Below are 24949 nucleotides of genomic sequence, written 5' to 3'. Positions count from 1 at the left end.
TAATTCATATTTCATGCCTATCAAATACGAAACATTGACGTTCATCCATTGTACTCTTGCAATGGAGATTAACACAATTGGACAATACAGTGAATGAGTGAGTGAGTGAGTGAGTGAGTGAGTGAGGTCTTACACCAGTTTAAACACAAACCTCTCCGTATTATAGGTGACATCAGACAAAGGATCTATTACTTCGTGCGAAACTCTGCATGACGTCCTGTGCAAGCATGTCTCCGACACTAAAACGTCTGTTGTTGTTGTTGTTGTTGTTGTTGTTGTTCAAGCCATAGCACGGCTGCCTGCACATAACCGAGGCTGGACCAGACAGACCAGCGGTTGATATAATGGACATAATGATAACCAACACCGTTGGGGCATGCTGGCACACTATTACCCAAGTCACCGAACCTTACCATCCGATTTAAGGGGCTTCCGAGTTTGGATTGATCCTCAGCTACTAATGCTTGTCAAACAAAGCAACTTTGAATTGATGAATTGAACAGTATCAAGCTCTGAGAGCACTTGAAGTCCCTGGATAGCAGAATAACAAAGATGAAAACTCTTATTATGTGTCAGACAGCAAGTATAACACGGTTGTTTCCTCCATGTCGCATACTGAGAAGTCACATAAATCTTCAGCTTTGTGATTGGGAACAAACACGAGAGGATTCACGTCAGATTGGATGAAATAGCGAGATAAGAAAAATAAAAAACTTTGACAATAATTTATTGACACGTAAAGTTTCATACAAATATTAACAAAATAGTGCATTCTTTTAGGTATGTTCCTGTACAAATCACTGAATTACTTATTATACTACAACACTTATACAGAGACAGGTTTACAAGACGTCGTTACTCTATCCGACCTTAGCTTTGAAAACGATCAAAATGTTTCGACTACTCTTATCCCAAAGTGTTATGACTACTCCTATCTTGGAGTTAGTGTTACGGCTACTCCTATGTCAGAGAGTCAGAACTACTCCTATCTCAGTGAGTCAGAACTACTCCTATCTTAGAGAGTCAGAACTACTCCTATCTCAGAGAGTCAGAACTACTCCTATCTCAGTGAGTCGGGAAGACTCCTATCTCAGAGTGTCAGAACTACTCCTATCTCAGAGAGTCAGAACTACTCCTATCTCAGTGAGTCAGGACTACTCCTATCTCAGTGAGTCAGGGCTACTCCTATCTCAGTGAGTCAGGACTACTCCTATCTCAGTGAGTCAGGGCTACTCCTATCTCAGTGAGTCAGGACTACTCCGATCTCAGTGAGTCAGGGCTACTCCTATCTCAGTGAATCAGGACCACTCCTATCTCAGTGAGTCAGGACTACTCCTATCTCAGTGAGTCAGGGCTACTCCTATCTCAGTGAGTCAGGACTACTCCTATCTCAGTGAGTCGGGAATACTCCTATCTCAGTGAGTCGGGACTACTCCTATCTCAGTGAGTCAGGACTACTCCTATCTCAGTGAGTCAGGACTACTCCTTTCTCAGTGAGTCAGGGCTACTCCTATCTCAGTGAATCAGGACCACTCCTATCTCAGTGAGTCAGGACTACTCCTATCTCAGTGAGTCAGGGCTACTCCTATCTCAGTGAGTCAGGACTACTCCTATCTCAGTGAGTCGGGAATACTCCTATCTCAGTGAGTCAGGACTACTCCTATCTCAGTGAGTCGGGAATACTCCTATCTCAGTGAGTCAGGACTACTCCTATCTCAGTGGGTCAGGACCACTCCTTTCTCAGAGAGTCAGGACTACTCCTATCTCAGTGAGTCGGGAATACTCCTATCTCAGTGAGTCAGAACTACTCCTATCTCAGAGAGTCAGAACTACTCCAATCTCAGAGAGTCAGAACTACTCCTATCTCAGTGAGTCAGGACTACTCCTATCTCAGTGAGTCAGAACTGCTCCTATCTCAGTGAGTCAGAACTTCTCCTATCTCAGTGAGTCAGGACTACTCCTATCTCAGTGAGTCAGAACTACTCCTATCTCAGTGAGTCAGAACTACTCCTATCTCAGTGAGTCAGGACTACTCCTATCTCAGTGAGTCAGGACTACTCCTATCTCAGTGAGTCGGGACTAGTCCTATCTCAGTGAGTCAGGACAACTCCTATCTAAGTGAGTCAGAACTACTCCTATCTAAGTGAGTCAGGACTACTCCTATCTCAGAGTGTCAGGACCACGCCTAGCAAGTTTTACGACTACTCCTAAGAGAGTTATGACAGCTCCTATCCAAGAGCATGTCTTACGACTACTCTAATCTCAAAGTGTTATGACCACTCCTTTCTCAGAGTAAGAGTTACGACAACTCTTATCCAAGAGTGTTACGACTACACTTGTCTTAGAGTTAGCGTAGCGACAGCAGCATAAAGACATTGGTGGTCATACTTCACCTTCAGACTTGCTCAAACGTTTGCAAACAGCTGGTGTTATTTGTACTGATTCATGAGTGTCGCATCTGGACAAGACACACCAGTGATTAAATTTTAATACAAGCGAGAAAACCAATTACATAAACATAAGAAATCTCATCTTAAAGCACAGTCCATTGTACAATTCCGGCATCATTGGCATGTTTTATGACTCATGACCAATACTATTGATGCCAGCTGTTCGTGTAAAGGTGCACGTATCCTGACCCATCGGTGGCAAAGTCCCGCGCAGTGAAAATGTTTGTCAATTTCATTATCGTTAATGTTTTTTCTTTCATGCGGCAGACACACGGGTATGAATTTTGACTTCATTGATATGCATTGAGCAAACTCGAAATTTACATTCCAAAGGAATTCAAACATTTACCACACACAGATTGACACCGGAATGAGGATTCTCTAATTGCCTCAGAACGAAATGAGTACCTGGTTTACGTGAATTGCTGTACTATTTTTCATTGAATTGAACACTGTTCAAGCCATGAGTATAATTACAAAATATTGAGTCTTTCGTTTGGAGATCGTAATGTATTTCGTCTTTAAAACAATAATCTTCACAATACCAAACATATCCTCGCACATGACTACAAGTTTGTAAACTTAGATGAAATAAAATAAATGACAAACCTTTAAAACAGATAACGTCAATACGGTTTGACAAACACAGACATACCAATCCATGCATATCGGTACATTATCAATCGCAAAATGTGTGACATAAGCAGTCGCCATTGTATTATTAAAATCCTTCCGCTGTGTTATGTAAACCTGAAATAAATGCCTTCAATTTGAGGACATTTTAATACCGGAGGAAAAATCCCCTGTACTATCCCTTAGTCAACATTCAAAGAATACTTCTTCGTGGTTTTATTTTTAAACTATTTTGGATTTGAAACTTTTACAAATAAAACATAACATTTTGGCACATTTACACAACTACTATCTTATCTATGAGCATCAATAAGTTGGGTTTTTTTCGGCACACGTTTTCAAACATGGTAGTTGGTTGGTTGGTTGGTTGGTTTGTTGTTGAACGCCGCACTCAGCAATATTCCAGCTATATGACGGCGGTCTGTAAATAATCGAGTCTGGACCACACAATCCAGTGATTGACATCATGAGCATCAATCCACGCAATTGGGATCGATGACATGCATCAACCAAGTCAGCGAGTCTGACCACCCGATCCAGTTAGTCGCCTTTTACGACAAGCATAGTCGCATTTTACGGCAAGCATGGGTTGCTGAAGTCCTATTCTACCCCGGAATCTTCACGGGTCTCAAACATGGTAGGGGTAGAATTCATTTCTTAACCCCGTCTTCATTGGACCTGTTTGATTTTACACAAATTACGATCACAGAGTACATTTACCAAACCGTTACAGGGATGAGTTATTTCAATTTTCATTTACATAAAAACACACTCGGTATACGCCCCCTCCCCCCCCCCCCCCCCCCCCCCCCTCCCCCACACCCCACAGTTTATATACATGTAGCCGATGAGAACTCTCCGAGAGGAATGACATCTTATACAATCATCTGTTAAAGACCCCTGAGGAGTGTATCTACTCATTTTTGCATAGAAACCATTTTCTAAGTTCCTATCGTGTCAACCGGTATGATCTGGTGCAGTCTAAATTTAACATTGGAAGTCTATAATGACTGTGCGTACCATTGCAGTTAGTTTGCATAAACAGTTCACGGCGTGTCAGCTTCATGTGGGATGAAGTTCAAGGTGACAAGCGAGACTGATTCATGATGAAGACGCTTATAACACCGGTTATTGAACTGACAAACAAATATTTTAATGAGGGTGCAGTTTCGAACTGCAGAAGAGCGGACACTAAGTGAGTGAGTTGGGTTTAAGGCCGCTTTTAACATTATTTTAGTTATATCACGGCGTGTCAGCTAATGTGGGAGGAAAGCCCGAAGTGATGCATGTCTTAGACGATTACCAATTCGGTGAAACCCACGAGCTCGGGTATGGTGCTGACAAACCTAGAAACATAATCGGGGCGAACCGGGATTCGAACCCACAATCATAGGTTTCTGGAGTGCCCAAGGGACACAGATCTGCACAGCGAATCGCGGCGCCCCAGACGACTGGGCCACCCGTGCCCCACGCGGACACAAACTGGACGCTATCCTATCGTTCATTATTATGCCACCCTGCCTCCTTAGACTTCAAGTCCTGTCCATACGTGACCACATTATCAAAATAAAGCAAAAGCTCGACCTGCAATGATTTAAGTCGAAGTGTTTAGTTAATCATATTTCATCACAACAAATTATATTCACATAATAACTTTTACGCTTGTCAATAAGAGTCGCTTTGATGTTTGGACAGGTGTGTGTATATTTTTCATAAATAATCTAGGTCAAGCAAGGGATGAACAAGTACCCACCAGCATCAGATGGCGCTAGACGGGGAGTACTGAGGACCTATTTTGACCTGGAATCGGGTTCCCCAAATAAACTATGGTCTTTGATTGTTAGTTCTTGGTTTTGACAAGGAAAACTTCCTTTTGAACTCCAATCTACAACAATCTGATCCTGGTCCTGTAAAGGGACACAACTCCCCACAGAGAACTGTGACGCATTCGTCCACTGGTTACCCACATCAAAACATAGACATTTATACAGAAACAGTTTGATTCACAAATATCCTTTCAATGTGCCAGCGTGAAGAATAGTATGAAGTATAGTGTGCGGGAATACTATCACATCTCCAGTATTTACTGGAACAACATTCAACAATACACACTTGGGTCATCTAGTCCAATATGGTCCGATGGAATATCCACAGTGTAAGCTTCGCTAGTTATACGCTGGAATACTAGTATATATCGTATGGCCACACACTCTTTGTGTGATTCAATTTTTGCAACTTGAGCAATTTACAGCTGAAACAGTAAAACTTGCTTCATGGCGTCACCTCTAAAAATGTGTCCAACATTATTATTAGGTCATTGCTGATAAAACTACACACAAACAAATGTTCCTTCTAAGAACTTCACATTGCGTTTTTATAACAAACCAGTTTCACATTGCAACCCGTAATAAACTCACTGTTTCATAACAAAAAGGCAAATCGTGTATTAAATTAGAGTTTCCACTTTGAGTTGTTTCTTTTGTATGAAATCAAAGGCAGATGAAAGGTTCACAGATCAAAGATTCCGTGTCTTCTATGACATCTGACTCCCACGTTTCTGCCTTCTTAATTACATCCAAAATGTCTGGCTGAAGTTCATGGTCTTTTATGCGGGAATGCACAACATCCACGTGCAATCGAAGCTAAGTGTATTCACAATCACCGATGCTTGTCTTGTTAAATAACGTCCATCGCAGCACCTGACAGTTCCAAGCAAGATGATATCATACATAAAGTAGTATTGTAACAGTTGAAAGCAGTAGGCTTATAAGCTGAGAACACGTGTTCCACCTTCTCAACACCACCCAATACCATCCAACATAAACTCTTGAACAAATTGTTCAACACGTTAATGTTAGTTACAATAGGCCAAGGGGCTGTCAATACACCAGATAACGTGTTTACAAGTTTAAGAATCCATATACAAAGGTCCAATCGCACTTGCAATGTTTCTCCGACATGTCCTTAGCATCGTGTTGGACCACTTCATTGCACAATGTCTTGTTCAAGTGGTACTGACTTCAGTTATAACCACTACATATTTCATGTCTTAGATTTCAAAGACTTCATTTTGATTTCTGTGACGTTCTTCAGTAACAAAGTCTCCTTTGGTGTCAAGGTCTTCCTGACAATGGGAAGCCCTGAGGGCCGCCTGTGTGCGAGGCAGGGACCCTTGGCTTCGGTGCAGCGTTTGAATGACTGATTATCCGTCGTACAACATGTCTGGTCGGTCAAGGAAGTGGGATGACCCATCACCCGAGTCACCGGACTCTTCTTTGGTGTTTTACATCTACAGAAGGCTTTGGCAAGGCAGTTGAAAACAGGTATTCTCCTGAAATGAACAGAAATCCAATGTCTTTAAAATACAGTATTACGTCTGACTCTGAAACTGGTTGTAAGCCTTCGTGAAGATTAGGAGGACGTTGCTGTCGACATGTTGTTTATACGATGTTCACATGCATGTGTAAATAAATATATTCTTGATCATCACTGGAAATTATGGCTCTATGTAACTTTTTCTGTTGTAGCCTGCGTGTTTCGGTCTCTACTGGGAACAATAAGGGTTCGTATAATTTTGACTGATCTGGAGCGCCATTTTGGTTTCTCTAAAAAATTGGAGTTTTTTAAAATGAAGTGAGAGTGACTTAATCCGGACATGTTTTAACCAATCGCCTGTCACATTTTGTCGCTTAGTCATGTTTCTTAATGTAGTTAATCCATGCAATTTGTTCATTTTGTTTTTAAAAGAGCTAAAAATGTTTAGGGGAAATATATCTCCTTTCGCTAAAGTTGACCGGTCTAAACACATCTGAAACATCTGGTTTGATATGAGAATTTTGTAATAAGTTGTCTTCATAATCAGATGGATCGTGCTTGCTGTGCATAGTTGAGCACAGTATTGTTTCAAATAGTTCACTGTATGTAATGTATGATTCATACCGTTTCATACGGCGGTTTACGGTTCTGCATGGGTTAAAGTTTTGACAGATTTGAGAATGAGCAAAACAGTAGTTTTGTTGTACATACGAGGAATTTTATACAAGTTTATCATTGTAGATATGATAACAGATCTTGGAAATTCTCTCTGGATAACAGTTTGAAAGATATGATGAATTGTTTCTTTTAACAGAGTGTACCAAATTCTTTATCATGATTGGGTATTATTTGTGATTCTCTTTCTTGTTTGACAGTGCATAATGTAACTCATCTTCTAAGACATCACATGTTTCACTTTGATCCAATGGGGTTTGTGTTTTTGTATATCTACCAGTTTCAATTTTTAGTTTGTGATTACTTAAACGAAGTTTTGAGAAATGTGACCTGTGAGCTTTGTTTTTACGATATGTTATATAATTCTCAATATTTATAGACGACTTGACCAACCTCTATATTCTTAACTTGCTGTTGGGTAAATGGGAATCCCTAATGAATCCGCGAAAATTCTTTTACATTTGGACTGTAGTTTATTTACAGTGGATTCATTGCATTTACAATGCATTTGTGTTTACTATTTCAAAAGTTTGTTTTATTAAACCCGGGCAACATTTTGACCAGAAACATTGATACTTGTTGCCAAAGCATGTTTAATAATGACATTTGTTGTGTTATCTATATACAATGTATTTGTGTTTAGTTTACTATTTCAAAAGTTTGTTTTATTTAACCCAGGCAACATTTTGACCAGAAACATTGATACTTGTTGCCAAAGCATGTTTAATAATGACATTTCTTGTGTTATCTATATACAGTGTATTTGTGTTAGCTAGTTCAAAAGTTTGTTTTATTTAACCCAGGCAACAATTTGACCAGAAACATTGATACTTGCTGCCAAAGCATGTTTAATAATGACATTTGTTCTGTTATCTCTATAGGACTCATAATCAATAATATTTTATATGATCGGTTTTTATATTATCTGCCTGACAGGCAGAGTTATGTGTTTTTATGCCTTGGCTTTTCTTGTAATGACCAATTAAAGACATTTTTTTCTGTCATTGTGCTTTCCAAAGATAACTACATTAATAACAACCAATTTGCACTTAACAGTAATCATCTCCTCCAATTGCTAACACTTCCTTCCTCTGCATATGACAGTATATGTCGGGGAACGATTGATGCTCTCTAGCAATCTCTACTTGTGTGATCAAGAACAATGACGTATAAGCTGTTTTCGACTTCACGAAGATTTTTGAACGTTTATATTTTTCATATCTTGTTGCTTTCTTGTTTTGACATCACTTTCTGCCTTCTGTATGATGTTAGAATTTCAAAACGTCCTCAAATACAGGAAAAAAAGCTACACTTGCTTTTTTCAAATGTTTTTGCGCTAAACCAGTTGGGGTTTTACTTTTGTATGGTCACCTGAAACGAATGCTAGTGTACGCATCATCCACAGTTCAATTCACGACATCAAGCAAATATATGAGCAGAAAGCATATGCTTATATTTACCATAGGCGCAATTTTATCACGGGCAATACAATCAGGAGATGCTACTGATGTATGCCAATGAGGAGATGCTACGGATTTATGCCAATGAGGAGATGCTGCTGATGTATGCCAATGAGGAAATGCTACGGATGTATGCCAATCAGGAGATGCTACTGATGTATGCCAATGAGGAGATGCTACTGATGTATGCCAATGAGGAGATGCTACTGTTGTATGCCAATGAGGAGATGCTGCTGATGTATGCCAATGAGGAAATGCTACGGATGTATGCCAATCAGGAGATGCTACTGATGTATGCCAATGAGGAGATGCTACTGATGTATGCCAATGAGGAGATGCTGCTGATGTATGCCAATGAGGAAATGCTACGGATGTATGCCAATCAGGAGATGCTACTGATGTATGCCAATGAGGAGATGCTGCTGATGTATGCCAATCAGGAGATGCTACGGATGTATGCCAATGAGGAAATGCTACGGATGTATGCCAATGAATAGATGCTACGGATGTATGCCAATGAGGAGATGCTGCTGATGTATGCCAATCAGGAGATGCTACTGATGTATGCCAATGACGAGATGCTACTGATGTATGCCAATCAGGCGATTCTACTGATGCAGATGTTTCAAATCACGAAACATATATTTCTACGTTTATGAACGATAGAAGACATGGTGTACCAAGCGCTCTTGCTGTCACTACCTTTTTCTACGCAATGTTCATTATTTATACAATGGTCGCAATTGATTACATCATACCTTTCGTGGGAACTTGACAAGATTATTTCGTATAATTATGTCTATGTCGGTGCAACAATTCTAACAGAGATTCCAATAAGTGATGAATATTATTGTATCATGGATTTTGCTAGGCGTTAGTTGTAATCAGTTGCGACCTGCAATATCATATCTTGTGTATTATATCTCCATTCTATTATAATACATTCCCTTGACCAATTCGCTGCCATAGCCTCGTTTTGAGTCATGTCGTCCAATCAATCCTGTGAACAGATAGATGGAAAACTTCATATCACTTTCGAAAAGCTTGCCGGCGTATGGCTCCAGGGTATTTATCCTAATTAAAATGGAAATATGATACTCTGGACTACCGAGGATGCTGTAACAAGAGGATAAGGACATACATGACGACAAATTGATGATGTTTGAAAGACTCTTGTCAGAATTAATTTATAAATGATATTTTCAAGTTGTTGGTACCATCGACAATAGTGAATATTGCGTGGCAAATTTTGATAAGGTTGTCCACAAAAGACTTTTAAATTTACTTTGGAGTAAGAATCTGTCAGACACTGGAATGACAATGAGACCATGTCAGGCACTGGAATGGCAATACATGTTGGCAATACAACAGCTAGGGGCAGACCGCATTAGCTTAGTTTGTGCGCACCAAAGGGGATCACGTAACAATGCACATCGTGACGTCTGAGGCTTGGGACAGGAAGTTGTTACCATGGTTACATATCATCATCAGAAAGTAATGAATTTGTCATGTACGCTTTATAAACAAGTCCAAATAAGTACTGCTTGTCTCAATGCTTGTCTCAATGCTTGTCTCAATGCTTGTCTCAATGCAGTTTGAGAGCAATTGCATTTCCCGAAATATCTTGTTCCGTGGCGTTAGAACATATTTTAAAAAATATGACTTCGAACAATATTTATTGGTATTTCTGCCAAATTAAACTATCGGTAATATCTGAGAATATATTCATCATGATAACAAAGATCCCATGTCTTGATAACACATTCATCGCAATATGACGCTGAAGCGAAATGGGTGGTCTCGTATATGCTACTGTACCGGCGGCGCTCGGCGGGATTGATCGACGTGCGTTGGGCGACAGTTCTGAAAGAAACACATCCAAGAAAACATGAAACCGGGCAGCGACGGACATTCTTGAATAAACGATTATTCCTTTGGAAGTCAAGTTTACGTAAGTATTAACACTTTGGTCATACGGCTGATAAGTTAGGAAACCAGGGTTGGACCTATCTTGAGTACTTGTACTACGTTTTGATCAATTACAAATTAAGATCAGAGTGAAAAACATATGACTCTTACTTTAATGAATATCCTTAAAATGTGAAATCTTGTTATTTCGAACTTAACTCAGTATAACATTTCCTGATGTAAGATACAAAGGGTCAGGATTCAAAGGGTGAGTTGGCCCGTGAAGATCCGGGTTAGAATAAGTCTTCAGCAACCCATGCTTGCCGTAAAAGGCGACTATGCTTGTCGTAAAAGGCGACTAACGGGATCGGGTGGTCAGGCTCGGTGACTTGGTTGATGCATGTCATCGGTCCCAATTGCGTGGATCGATGCTCATGTTGTCAATCACTGGATTGTCTGGTCCAGACTCGATTATTTACAGACCGCCGTCACATAGCTGGAATATTGCTGAGTGCGGCGTTAAACAACAAACCAAACCAAACCAAAGGGTGAGTTATTTTACAGGCATTCTGTCCAAAATGTTGAAGGAAGAATTGTATTTGGTTATTTAATATATAAGCATCCTGCAGAGATGGATAAGACTTCCTGATTATTGTAGAAGGCTATTGTCTAAGGGGTGTTTCATGTCGTGCATCATAACTACATACTGCTCCCAGGGATGAGTGAGTGAGTGAGTATGGTTTTACGCCGCTTTTAGCAATATTCCAGCAATATCACGGCGGGGGACACCACAGATGGGCTTCACACATTGTACCCATGTCGGGAATTGAACCCGGGTCTTTGGCGTGACGAGCGAGCGCTTTAACCACTAGGCTACCCGACCGCCCCCCCCCCCCCCCCCCCCCCAGGGATAATACGCTCCATATAACATTCAAAGACAAAATAGGTTCCCTCTGAGTGGACATTGACAATAACTGTGTAATCAGTAAATGTACTTTCCACAACAAAGCTATTTACTGAATAAAATTATCTTCCATGACCCCTTGTTCAATGCTTTCGTATTATATGCTGAACAACTCTATAATATTATAGATAAATAATATTCCTGCTTTTTACATTTATTAAATGTGAATGCTTTTTTTTCTTTTCTTATAGAATATTTGAAACGTATTCATAAAAAGACTGGACTATAGGTAACATAGTTTTAACTCATTTATTTTACATTTTCTAGATAGAATTTAAATTAATTTGTTCCGTCAAATGTCCGTGCTTCTTTAAAGATACATGTTAAACGGACACAGATGACCTTGCATATTTCAATGAAAAATATAATAAAATATAATTTGTTATGAATAAATTCATTCAACTGGAAGTATCGTAAACGGTGAACATTTTTAACAAATGTCAAGACAAATTGTTGAATTCGTATCTATAAAGATATAGTAATCCATAACATAATTATCCAAAGTTGGTTGGTTGGTTTGTTGTTTAACGCCGCACTCAGCAATATTCCAGCTATATGACGGCGGTCTGTAAATAATCGAGTCTGGACCAGTCAATCCAGTGATTAATATCATGAGCCTCGATCCACGCAATTGGGATCGATGACATGCATCAACCAAGTCACCGAGCCTGAACACCTTTTCCCGTTAGTCGCCTTTTACGACAAGCATAGTCGCCTTTTACGGCAAGCATGGGTTGCTGAAGACCTATTCTACCCCGGATCTTCACGGGTAAATTATCCAAAGAAAACTATAGACGTTTGATTGGTGTGTTTCTATTTTCACATAGTATATGATACATTTACATAGGATGGGATGGGTCGGGATGGAGTGGGGTGCGGTTATTGGGAGGGGGTGGTTGTGGGGCGGAGACGGAGATGTTGTAACAGATCCTAACGGTACTGATACTGAGATGGTGAAGCAGGGCATGTAGAACTATCTTTACCGGCTTTGGGAGTGACTGTTGATAGATCCGCCGCGACAACCTCTGTAAATGTAAAAAAGCTCTGAAATTAAATTCTGTACAACTGATTTGCATGCAATTACCCTGACACTGTGAGTTCAAAGCAAATCAATACGCACAATGATGATCAATGAGTTAGTGTTAAAGCCAAGCGTTTGATCGCATGCTGTCACAGCAGCAACATCCCGCATGGGCACTTGCATAAGCGAAGCGTTTTTTGTGCGTGACTGACAAAATTTAATAAAGTACGTCGAAACGACGTCATACATTGAATATAAGTGAGTGGTTTATCGCCGCATTTAAAAGTATTCCAGTTATATTACGCATTGTCAGCTTAATGCGGGAGGCAAGCCCCAAGTGATGCAGTTCTTAGACGTTTACCACATCGGAGAAACCCACGAGCACGGGTATGATGCTGACAAACCTAGAAACATTATGGGGGCGAACCGGAAATCGAGCCCGCAATCATAAACGTCTTACTCGGCACAGCAAATGGCGACTGGGCCACCCGTGCCCCCAACACTGAATACAAAAACCAAGTGAATTCACAGTACTATCATCTGGGGTGATACGGGAAGTGTTGTTTTACGCCGCAGTCTGTAATAGTCCAGCCACATCAAGCGCCTTTAAAACAACACCAGGCAAACCGGTTGTTGATAGCATGAGCGTCCCGTACCTTCGGGTTGTCATAATACACATTTTGACCTCATTTTAGTTGGCTCTTAACCAGTAAACATATTCCGTGTCCTGTCGAGTACATGTATGGAGGGAATACGTCGCATGCTGACACTTTTATAACCAACATGATTGCCCTAAAACAGACCTTATAAATGTTATAGAAAGAGATGTTAACGAAGCCTGAGAAATGTTTGTTAGTTGTATCAGCGGAATGTTAGAAAAGAATGTTGTTATTAATCCCAAAAAGTTTGATTTTTATGGACCGGATTGTCACAAAACTAAGAGGGAAGCTATAGGTAGTTTGATACATTTCAAAAATTGCAAGAGAACTACAAGCAGATTGCAATATTTAGTTGAGAAACAAATTAAAGAGTACCTGTAGATATTGGAAACGTGAGAGCCAGCGAAGAAATACATAACGCTATTACGCAATTAAAAAAATGGAAAATCACCTGGAACTGAAAATGTGCTCATTGAAATGATTAAGTCTTCGGAACCATTTATAATTCCCTTCCTACTTTCTTTGTTCAACAAGATATTTAACAGTGGGTGTTTTCCGGACTTATGGACTAAGGCAATCATTATCCCGTTGCATAAAAAAGGTGACACACATTATCCCGATAATTACAGAAGAATGTCATGACTAAGTTCGCAAGGAAAGATTTATACGTGTGTATTAAATGACAGACTTACAAAATAGGCAGGTGTTATGAGTAAAGTTTCGAAAAAGCAAGGAGGTTTTCGCCAAGGTTACTCGACTATGGATCATATTTTTACCTTATGCGCAATTGTTAAAAACTGTCTCTGTGAGGAGGAGAAACGGTATGTAGCTTTTGATGATTTTAAAAAGTCTTTTGATTATGTAAATCAAGCAAAGCTATGGAATTTATTGTCTTCCTATGGCATAAATGATATAATGCTGAGGGCTTAACAAACCCCGTGTGCGGCATAGGCTTGCTGCTTGCACGTTAAATCTCCAATATAAGTAAGTAAGTAAGGGCTTAACAAAGTGTATACCGATCTGTTATAACATGTGTTAGATGTAATACAGAGTTCACAGATTATGTAGGTTGTCCATTTGGCTTTAAGACAAGGATGTATGCTGAGCCCTATGTTCTTCTCATTATTTATTAATGAATTAGCTACAGATGTTATGGAACTCATGGGATTCAACACTTTCCAGATGTAGTAGCTGACGATGTAATAATGGTGTCTGATACTATGGTTTACAGCGTCAAATAAATATTCTAGATTCATATGCAGATGAGTGGGAAATGACTCCTAACTTGCACAAATCTAATCTTGTTGTTTCAGAAGAGGAGAAAACATATCAGCTAAAGAAGTGTGATATTATAGAGGAGAAGTTTTAGAAATTTGGGGAATCAATGGATTTGAGAGTGAAGAGAAAATCTGGCTTACAATTTGGACCACAAACACCTGATGCTTTTGTTAATGGTGAAATTGGCCGATACCCAATGTATATCAACTCACTTGTTCGTTGAGTTGGAAACTGGTGTAAAATGTTATCAATGCATGGAGACCGCCTCCCCGCAAAAGCGTACAAAATGTTACTTTATGTACTTGATGTCGGGTATAAAGCGTATAAAAAGTCAAATATTAGATATCTACTATGGTCTCTTGGTTTGGGTTTTCTTTGGCTGTCACAAACAGATAATAAATATTTTTTAAGTTAGTTGAAGGATTGTGCTATTAATATGTTTCATCAAATCTGGATATCTACTATGAATAACAGTTCAAGATATGGCATTTGTAGATAACATAAAAGTAATAAACTTCGAAATATTTTTGTGAAGTTTAGAGGGGGACTGTTACGGTTGAGAAATAATGCAGGTAGGTGGCAAAAAAATCGATATATGTATGAGAAACTGTCCTTAATATGATCGAGGTATGGCGGATGGAAATATGTTTTTACTTGTATGTGCTACTGGTGATGTTATACATCCTTTTAAAAAGATAATTGCCACAAACGATATAGAACAACTAAAATCACTGTGCCTGTTTATTTATCATGCGTATGAAAGAAGAAAGTATTTGTAAAACAATGTTTAAAATTATGTATATTGCCACTACCAAACTCGTAAATATTTTTTTGTGCATGGGGCTATGGCCTTCATACTGAAAAAAACATTGATTGATTAAAGATAAGCATTCCCCACAGAGATACAATGTGTGAAGCCCATGTCCGGTGTTACCTTCTTGGTGTCGCTGGGATATTGCTAAAAGCGGCGTAAAACCATACACACTAACGCAGGCACTAAGATAAGCATTGGGAACTGCCGTCAGACCGGCCCCGACTACCAAGGGGTTCTCATCTAGAGAGAAAATCTAATCTCCATATATACCACTCAAAACAAGTAAAACAACTCCAGGCAGGTTACTATAGTTATGTGAAAACATCGGTTGTTCTTTGACTTATTTTGAGTAGTGTATATAGCGTAATTATATGTCTATTCTTCGTATGTGATAGAAATGTGTTTACGTTTATTGTATAACATGTAGTTGAGGTATTTTAAGTATAAAATGACACGTTTCATTGTTAACCCTGATAAGCAATCTCCATAGGTTCAGATGGTATTGGGTTGGCTGGGAAAGACGAATTATGCTAATGGTTTCCTTTCTCAATATATTTCATGGCTTAGGATTGCAAAAGAGTTGATTTACCTTGGTGTGGACTATTTGCCTCAGAAGGTTCTAAATACGTTTCTCGGGAAACGTTTTTTTCAAATTAGAGTGTTCATTAATTGACGTGTTTTTCCTATCCGAAAAGGTAATTGTAATTGGTGATTTCAATCCCCGAACAAAAACATACTAATCTACAATAGTGTTGACAAGCGTATCTAGGATGAACTAAAATTAGGGGATTTCCGAAAATTCTTGATCCCCAAGCTCACGATAAAGAAATTGATCGTGATGTTATTTATATTTGTAGAAACCCTAATCTGATAATCATGTCACCGACAATGAAGCCGTCTTGTGCTCATTATAGTTCGTATAATAATGATGTTCCCAACAACGACATTAAGGTTGAAGAATTGCAGTTGGCTATACAACTACTAAAACGCAACAAAGCGGCAGGGATTGATTGTATTGACAATGACTATTTGATCGAATCTGATAGTTTATTGGCATGACATTGTCCTTTAACCTTGTTTTATCGACTGGTATAATTCCAGAATCATGGCCAGAAGTCCTAGCTGAACCGATGAATGGTGATGCCCTTGATCCATACTTGATCATAGACTTGATAAAGTAGACTTAAGAAAATAAGTATCAACCATCGATAATATTTTCTATTATTAATACGCTGATGCACTCAATGAAAAAACTGAGGAAAACTATACTGCACTTTTTTTTAACTTCACAAAGCCTTTATAATCTCGGGGAAAACTATGGAAAACTGCTTCAAAACTATATTAAAGGTAGTTTTTTGAACACTCGTAAACAACATGTATTCACAGATAAGATCATGTGTTATGGTTCATGGTAAGATATCAGATCCCTTTCGAGCTGCTGGTGTACGACAAGGGCAACATTTATCCCTATTTCATTACTCAATTTATCTAAATGATCTTGAGACATTCCTAGATGAAGCAAAATGTAACTGCTGCCGTTCACAAGTTGATGATAATACCGTTCCATCAACACTATGTATAATTACTGTATTAAACGGAAATTATCTGTCAAAAGTAATAAGTATAAATATGTATATTTGGGTGTGGGGCTTCTGAAGGTAACATTTTGTTGATGGAGAAAATGAATTTGAATTTGTTGGTCATTACAATTACATGGGAATTAAGCTTCACATAATCCAGCGTCTACTGAGTGAAATCAAGGTTTGTGAGAAAATGATTTACAAGCTTCACTCTAAAAAAAAAAGCAAGAAAAAGAAATCTTCCACCTGGCTGTTTGTTTTCAGAATTCGATGTATTGGTTATACCAATATTCCTATATGGCTTCGAAATATGTGAATATGAAAAATCATTGAGAACTTACAAAAATACGTATGTAAGAGAATTATAATCTTCTGGAATAAATAGCAACATACTTTGTTATTATGTTTTATTACGATTTAAAACACTATGGAAATCATAACAAGTAGTTAGAATATATAATTAATATATTAAACTCTTGTGATTTATGTGTTGGAAAATCCTTACTTAGTCACGACTAACTTGCTCACTAACCATATTCAAAATTATTCATAGGACTAGTTTCTTCTAGAATTGTGATGAAATATCATATCTGGTCGAAACGATATTTTACATATACCTAAGTATATAACCTGATCTCTTCTTTGAAAAATACCTCTTATTTAACAAACATACATCTATTTATTTAAATGTGAATTCTTTGCTCTTAACAGATCTATATACATCACTGAATAATATTTTATTATAATACCCAAATGTTTACAAAACTGTTTTCCAACAACAAGACTAAACGCTTGAGAAAACATTCAATTTGTAAATTTACCAATATACTGATGAATGAGTTCTAAACCCCACCATCATGATGCTAATTTCAACATGCAATGTATGAATATAATTTCTAAAATCGTTCTGTGTCTATTTATCTCATGTTGATTATATACAGTATTCTTGCATCACCGTGGGTGGGTTTGAAAAAATAAATTAGTTTGAATCTTTCACCTCTAATGCTTAACGATTGTGACTGACAGCCTTGCCTTTAACTGTGGGCTCACCTGAGGTTTCTGCATATCCTAGTACTGAATATGCCGTATATGATGGGGTTGGCGGCGCTGTTTAAGGGGGCTGCACTCTGTATGAATGTACTGAGGGCGTCGTTGGACGGGATGTGGCCATACAACTCCAGGATGTTGTAAACGAAGTAGGGACTCCAGCACAGAATAAACACTGAAACAGTGAGGTGAGGTGAGGTGAGGTGAGGTGAGGTGAGGTGAGGTGAGGTGAAATTGGGTTTAACGTCGCGTCCAAGATTATTCCACTTATATAGAGACGTGCATGCACGTGTGTGTGTGTGTGTGTGTGTGTGTGTGTGTGTGTGTGTGTGTGTGTGTGTGTGTGTGTGTGTGTGTGTGGCTGCTTGTACTTGTCCGGACTGATGCCGATTTATAGTGCTAGCTCACTGAGATACCATGCCGCAGTTTAACATGAATACCCCACTGAGACACAGTATACTGACTCCGAGCCAACCAGTCCTTGCTATAGCCCTTTAATGACGAGCGCCAGCCAGGGCAACAACAAGTACCATCTTTTAACGTCTTTTGGTATGACGCGGCCGGGGATCGAAACCCGTACCTCCGCTCTCCGGGCGGACGCTCTACCACTCGACCACGGAGGCGATCCACCGAGTGAGGCAATGAGTAAGCGAGTGTGTCTTACATTGTCAATGCTAACAAAGTGTTTGTGAGTGTGTATAGCATACTCAATGTTAACAAAGAGTTAGTGAGTGTATTTTACATTTTCAATGTTAACAAAGAGTTAGTTAATGTGCGTTACACTTTCAATGTTAACAAAGAGTAAGTGAGTGTGTGTTACATTTACAATGTTAACAAAGAGTTAGTGAGTGTGTGTTACATTTTCAATGTTAACAAAGAGTTAGTGAGTGTGTATTACATTTTCAATTCTAACAAACAAAGTGAGTGAGTGAGTATGGTTTTACGCCGCTTTTAGCAATATCCCAGCAATATCACGGCGGGGAACACCAGAAATGTACTTCACACATTGTAACCATGTCGGGAATCGAAACCGGGTCTTCGGCGTGACGAGCGAGCGCTTTAACCACTAGGCTACCCGACCGCCCCTTCTAACAACAAAGAGTTAGTGAGTGTATATTACATTTTCAATGTTAACAAAGAGTTAGTGAGTGTGTGTTACATTTTCAATGTTAAAAAAGAGTTAGTGAGTGTATATTACATTTTCAATGTTAAAAAAGAGTTAGTGAGTGTATATTACATCTTCAATGTTAACAAAGAGTAAGTGAGTGTGTGTTACATTTTCAATGTTAACAAAGAGTAAGTGAATGTATGTTGCCTTTTCAATGCTAACAATGAGTTAGTGAGTGTGTGTTACATTTTCAATTCTAACAACAAAGAGTAAGTGAGTGTATATTACATTTTCAATTCTAACAACAAAGAGTAAGTGAGTGTGTATTACATTTTCAATTCTAACAACAAAGAGTAAGTGAGTGTATATTACATTTTAAATGTTAACAAAGAGTTAGTGAGTGTGTGTTACATTTTTAATGTTAACAAAGAGTAAGTGAGTGTGTATTACATTTTCAATTCTAACAACAAAGAGTAAGTGAGTGTATATTACATTTTCAATGTTAACAAAGAGTTAGTGAGTGTGTGTTACATGTTTAATGTTAACAAACAGTAAGTGAGTGTGTATTACATTTTCAATTCTAACAACAAAGAGTAAGTGAGTGTATATTACATTTTCAATGTTTACAAAGAGTTAGTGAGTGTGTGTTACATTTACAATGTTAACAAAGAGTTAGTGAGTGTGTATTACATTTTCAATGCTAACAAAGAGTTAGTGAGTGTGTAATACATTTTCAAGGTTAAGAAAGAGTAAGTGAATGTGTAATATATTTTCAATCTTAACAAGAAGTGAGGGAGTGCGTATTGAGAGCATATATATGAACAGGCCATCCACATTCTACAATAAGCACTCTTATACTCAGCATACATTGTATAGTAAAGGGTAGAAAGTATGACCAACCTATGACAATGATGAGCGTCATCTTGATAGTCCTGATCTTAGCCTGTGGGATGACGCCTCGGCCGGCATTCATCCTGTTGCACTGCAGAGTCACACGGGGGCGTTCGCTCCTGACACTTTCATCTGGAAGCGGAGTGAGTGAGTTGGGTTTAACACCGCTGAACAGTGCATCTGATTTATCACAATGTGTCACCATAATCAGGGACAGTGACGCAGGTCGACTTTAGTGCACCAAACATACATGAAGCTGACCAATAATCACAATCGTTGCGGAACGGGATTCGAACCAAGACCCACGGATGCGCATTGATCAACGAGCCCCCATACACCAATATGGAAACATTGATATCAATATCAATAACAATCGGTAATCCATATACGATATTTCAAAACGCATGACAGGAGAACTGTTGTGCAGCCTCAGGCAATAAATACTTGTTTTTTTATGCAGATTGTGTGAATTGCGGGTAGGGCAGGACATGCTTACCCTTTTCGCGAACACTGGTGTCCCGATTTTCAGTGGTACATTTATATAATTTTCACAGCAGTATTGCCCTTTACGCCAAATGGAATCTGTTTCGGTGGATAATCTAGACTGGTTCTTCGCTTGCATTGGCAATATATATTTACATAATTATCAGTGATAATGTAACGCTTTTTCAATGCATTCGGTATGCTATGTACGATCTTACATTTGCGTTTTTGTTTCGTTGGCAAACCACGGAGCAGCACCTTAGTTATAAATTAAGCGACCCGTGAAGATCCGGGGAAGAATAGATAGGTCTACAGCAACCCATGCTTGTCGTTAGAGGCGACTAGCGGGATCGGTTGGTCAGGCTCGCTGACTTGGTTGATACATGTTATCATATCCCGATTGCGTTGATCGATGCTCATGATGTCAGCCAATGGATTGTCTCGTCCAGACTTGATTATTTACAGACCGTCGTCATCTAGCTTGAATATTGCTGAATGCGGCGTTTAACAACAAACAAACAAACAAACAAACAAACAAACAATATATGTCACATAAAGTCATTAGCGCCATCGCGCAACACATACAGTCTTTATCCGTGAGGTTCCTCTGTTCTGGAACGTCGACGCTGTCTTGACCTTTGGTCCAGATGATGAAGATGATGGCAACGTAACATGCGGCAATGATCAGAGCAGGTAGGATGAACGTTACGATGGCAACCAGCGTTACAAATAACTGTAACAAATAATACTACGGTTAGAAGATTTGGTTATATACAGAAAAGTACGTTTATAACGAACACGCTTATAACGAACTGACGGATTTTTTTGTCCCGACTATTTGCTATAGTTATGCTGTATATATGCTTATAACGAACTACGTTTATAACAAACTAAAGCTAGAGGTCTCTTCGAGTTCGTTATAACCGTAGTTTACTATAGGTTATATAATATGATACAAGCCTCAGGTTAGTTTTCCCAGATGAACAAATAGTAACAATGAAAGTGAAATACCCTCATTACACGCAAACGGACATTTTTAACAAGACACGTTGTGTGCAATTCACAGCCTCGTGTACAGTGAGGGGTTAAAGACAGAATACCGAGTTTAGTTTCCATGTACAGTAGAGTACGTTTATAACGAACACGCTTATAACGAAATGACGGATATAACGAACTGATTTTTTTGTCCCGACTATTTGCTAAGCTGTATATATGCTTATAACGAACTACGGTTACAACAAACTAAAGCTAGTGGTCCCTTCGAGTTCGTTATAACCGTAGTTTACTGTAATTGGAAATAAAAAGAACTGTTGTTAAATTCGATTATGTCTATTTAATCATCACTCATTCCCGAAACACTTTGTACGGAGTAATCTATGGTTGGACATTTTGTGTGAAGTGAAGACTTGGGTTTGCAATGAATTTGCAACTACTTTCCCGCTACCGTGATTGGAATGTAAACTTGTGGTGCAGCATAGCATGTGTTAGAGTTCAAATTCACATTAGCAGAATTTCAGCCAAATCGTGACGAGAACATATTATGGCTGCTCGGATATAATTTAAAGTTGATACATCTAAACATGCATTAATTACGCGTGGCAGGTCTGCTGTCCACATATTATTTGCATCTCCAGTGGCATCATCATCCCCAACAACGTGATCAGCAGAAACATACACGCTGTCAGATCGGGGGATGACGGGGAAATTAAAACATATGACACATTATCTCTAACGAAGACTGATGACAGCGTTAGCTGTGATCAATATATACTTCCCAAGGTTCAATAGGGATAGTCCTATTTTTTTTATATAAGGAATGTGACTGATTATTTGGAGATGTCATTCTTTATAATATATCACACAATAAAATATCCCGTTTTAACGGTAACACCTAAAAGTGACTATTTATTGAATGCATTTGATGTCAAATCCATTAATTGATATCTAAGCATCGAATTTGAAAAATCAAGACATAGTTATTTACTGTTATGAATGTATAATATAAATTAACCATTGAGTGACGTCAATAAATGAATTAGTGATATCATGAAACATGGAATACATATAAGAACAGCGCATGTTTAGTTTAATTTCAAAACACACAAATTCACGAAGTGCATTTGAGTTTCTCAAAATTTCTATAAGTATCCCCATAAAACGTTAATATTATTATTGTAATTATTTTTATTATTATTATTTACAGATTAAAATAAAAAATGCAGCAAAGGGGGGTTGGGTGATCGTGGCTGGTTAGGCCCATCATCAGCCCCCTCTACACGCAGCCCAGACAGCGAATGAGACTTCTCCCAGGAAGCGCTGCCAAGTCAAACCCACCCAGAAATTTTCGGAGAATGTGAAGATTCCCCAACACTGCAGCCTTCTGCATTACCCAGATTGTCAGAAGGGCTGCATTCCTGGTAGCAAACCCGGGTACTCTCCCGATGTCATTCAACAGATTGGGAGGTACCAAACCTAAGGCACCGAAGACTATGGGGAGTCGGACAACTTGGTACTTGGTACTTGGGATAGAAGCGTGACATTTCGAAAGCGATTTTTGCATATTTGCCATGTTTTTCCTGAATCTTGTCAATCACATTAGTGTCAAAAGGGACAAAACATTCAAGGATATAAATGATTTCATTGGATTTATAAAAAAGGACAAGGTCATGTTTGTTGGCCTGGATAGGTCTGAGGCTGTAAATGGGCCTATTCCAAAGGACTTTGTATTTATCATCTTCCATGACGCCCTCTACATATTCCGGTTTGTACCATGGGTGGTCCTTTTGATGCAAAATCACACACTGACCGATATTATTATTATGATTATGATTATGATTATTATCATTACCTGCCAATGCCAGAAGAGCGGGAAATCCAGCCAGCATTGTTTTTTGTGTTCCTTGACTTCTTCATAGTAGATGAATATTGTTGGGAGAGCGAACAGAAGACTCAATAACCATGCCATGGAAACTAACATGCGTGCTTGATAGGCTGAAATGTACAAGTGATATGCAATTTTATTAAGTGACTCCGTACCTGTCGTAATAGACAAACGCTTAGTCTCTGAAAATAAAACTCCATGTTTAGAAACCTGATCCCCAGTGAGATGAGATATACTGAACCTGAGCAAAATCTAGACTTGCTTCATATGAGGCCATATCATTACGGAAAGGGCTGGGTGGAAGGTAAAATGATGGTTCAGGGACTGTGAGACAGATGTACTGTCGTAATTCTACAGCTGAATGGTAGCGGCTCAAGGCCCTCTTACAGATGTACGGCTTAAGGCCCTCAACCCATATCACGGCGAGGGCACAGCCGGAGACGTCTTCACGTAACATACTATTTGTTTGTTTGTTTGTTGTTTAACGCCGCACTCAGCAATATTCCAGCTATATGACGGGGGTCTGTAAATAACCAGACAATCCAGTGATTGATAACATGAGCATCGATCCACGCAATTGGGATAGATGACATGCATCAACCAAGGCAGCGAGCCTGACCACCCGATCCTGTTAGTCGCCTCTTACAACAAGCATAGTCGCCTTTTACGGAAAGCATGAGTTGCTGAAGTCCTATTCTACCCCAGATCTTCACGGATCGTAACCCACAAGTATCCATTGGGGAATCGACCGCCTCCGTGGTCTTGTGGTAGAGCGTCCGCCCGGAGAGCGGAAGGTCCAGGGTTCGATCCCGGGCCGCGTCATACAAAAAGACGTTAAAAGATTGTACTTGTTGTTACCCTGTCTGGCGCTCGGCATTAAGGGGCTAAAACAAGGACTGCTCGGCTCGGAGTCAGTATACTGTGTCTGAGTGGGGTATTCATGTTAAACTGCGACATGGTATCTCAGTGAGCTAGCACTATAAATCGGCATCAGTCCGGACTAGTACAAGCAGCCACACACACACATACACGTGCATGCACGTCGCTATATAAGTGCAATAATCTTGGACGCGACGTTAAACCCAATTTCACCTCACCTCACCATTGGGGAATCGAACGTGATAAGCAAGCACTTTAACCACTTGATTGCCCAACGCCATTTCCTGTAAGTTATGTGCTGTTACGGCATGTATTACACTGATGGGGTCGACAGAGTGAGTGAGTGAGTGAGTATGGTTTTACGCCGCTTTTAGCAATATTCCAGCAATATCACGGCGGGGGACACCAGAAATGGGCTTCACACATTGTACCCATGTCGGGAATCGAACCCGGGTCCTCGGCGTGACGAGCGAACGCTTTAACCACTAGGCTACCCGACCGCCCCTGGGGTCAACAGAACAGATAGTATTCAGGAAGAGTGAATCTTGTGAGTTTGATGATAGGAAGTGAAATGGGGTTTAACGACGCGTTCAAGATTATTGCACCTATGCAGCAACGGCAATGCACGTGTGTGTGCCTTTGCGTAAGCGTGCGCACATGCGTTAATGCAAAAGTCCGGAGTAATGCTTGTTTTATAGTGATAGCCCACATGCGTGCGTGCGTGTGTGGCCGTTCGTCTGGACTAATGCCGGTGTTATTTTAGCCCACTGAGATACAAAGCCGCTGTTTAAAAAAAAATACCCTACTCAGACACAGTATACTTACTCCAAGTCGATCAGCTGTTAAAAGCGGCGTAAAACCCAACTCACTCACTCACTCACTCAAGTCGACCAGCCCTTGTGT

The 24949-nt window shown here is 39.4% G+C and overlaps 1 protein-coding gene across 1 annotated transcript in view; it reads right to left on the bottom strand.

Moving 5' to 3' along the window:
• Nucleotides 1-4499: 4499 nt before the first annotated feature.
• LOC124112281 (cardioacceleratory peptide receptor-like) overlaps nt 4500-24949 on the bottom strand; it is a 124205-nt gene continuing 103755 nt past the window's right edge. The window contains exons 6-10 of the mRNA XM_048382643.1: nt 23135-23277; nt 20872-21019; nt 19813-19935; nt 17808-17979; nt 4500-6414 (exon numbers count right to left, since the gene is read on the bottom strand). Coding sequence (XP_048238600.1) covers nt 6126-6414; nt 17808-17979; nt 19813-19935; nt 20872-21019; nt 23135-23277 — 875 coding nt within the window. The 3' untranslated portion in view covers nt 4500-6125. The remainder of the gene's footprint in view (nt 6415-17807; nt 17980-19812; nt 19936-20871; nt 21020-23134; nt 23278-24949) is intronic.

This window comes from Haliotis rufescens, unplaced genomic scaffold (assembly GCF_023055435.1).
Source record: "Haliotis rufescens isolate VD_foot unplaced genomic scaffold, xgHalRufe1.0.p SCAF_4, whole genome shotgun sequence".
In the NCBI taxonomy this organism is placed as follows: domain Eukaryota; kingdom Metazoa; phylum Mollusca; class Gastropoda; order Lepetellida; family Haliotidae; genus Haliotis; species Haliotis rufescens.
The sequence above is the reverse complement of the archived record's forward strand: the minus strand, read 5'-3'. Positions and strand labels throughout refer to the sequence as shown.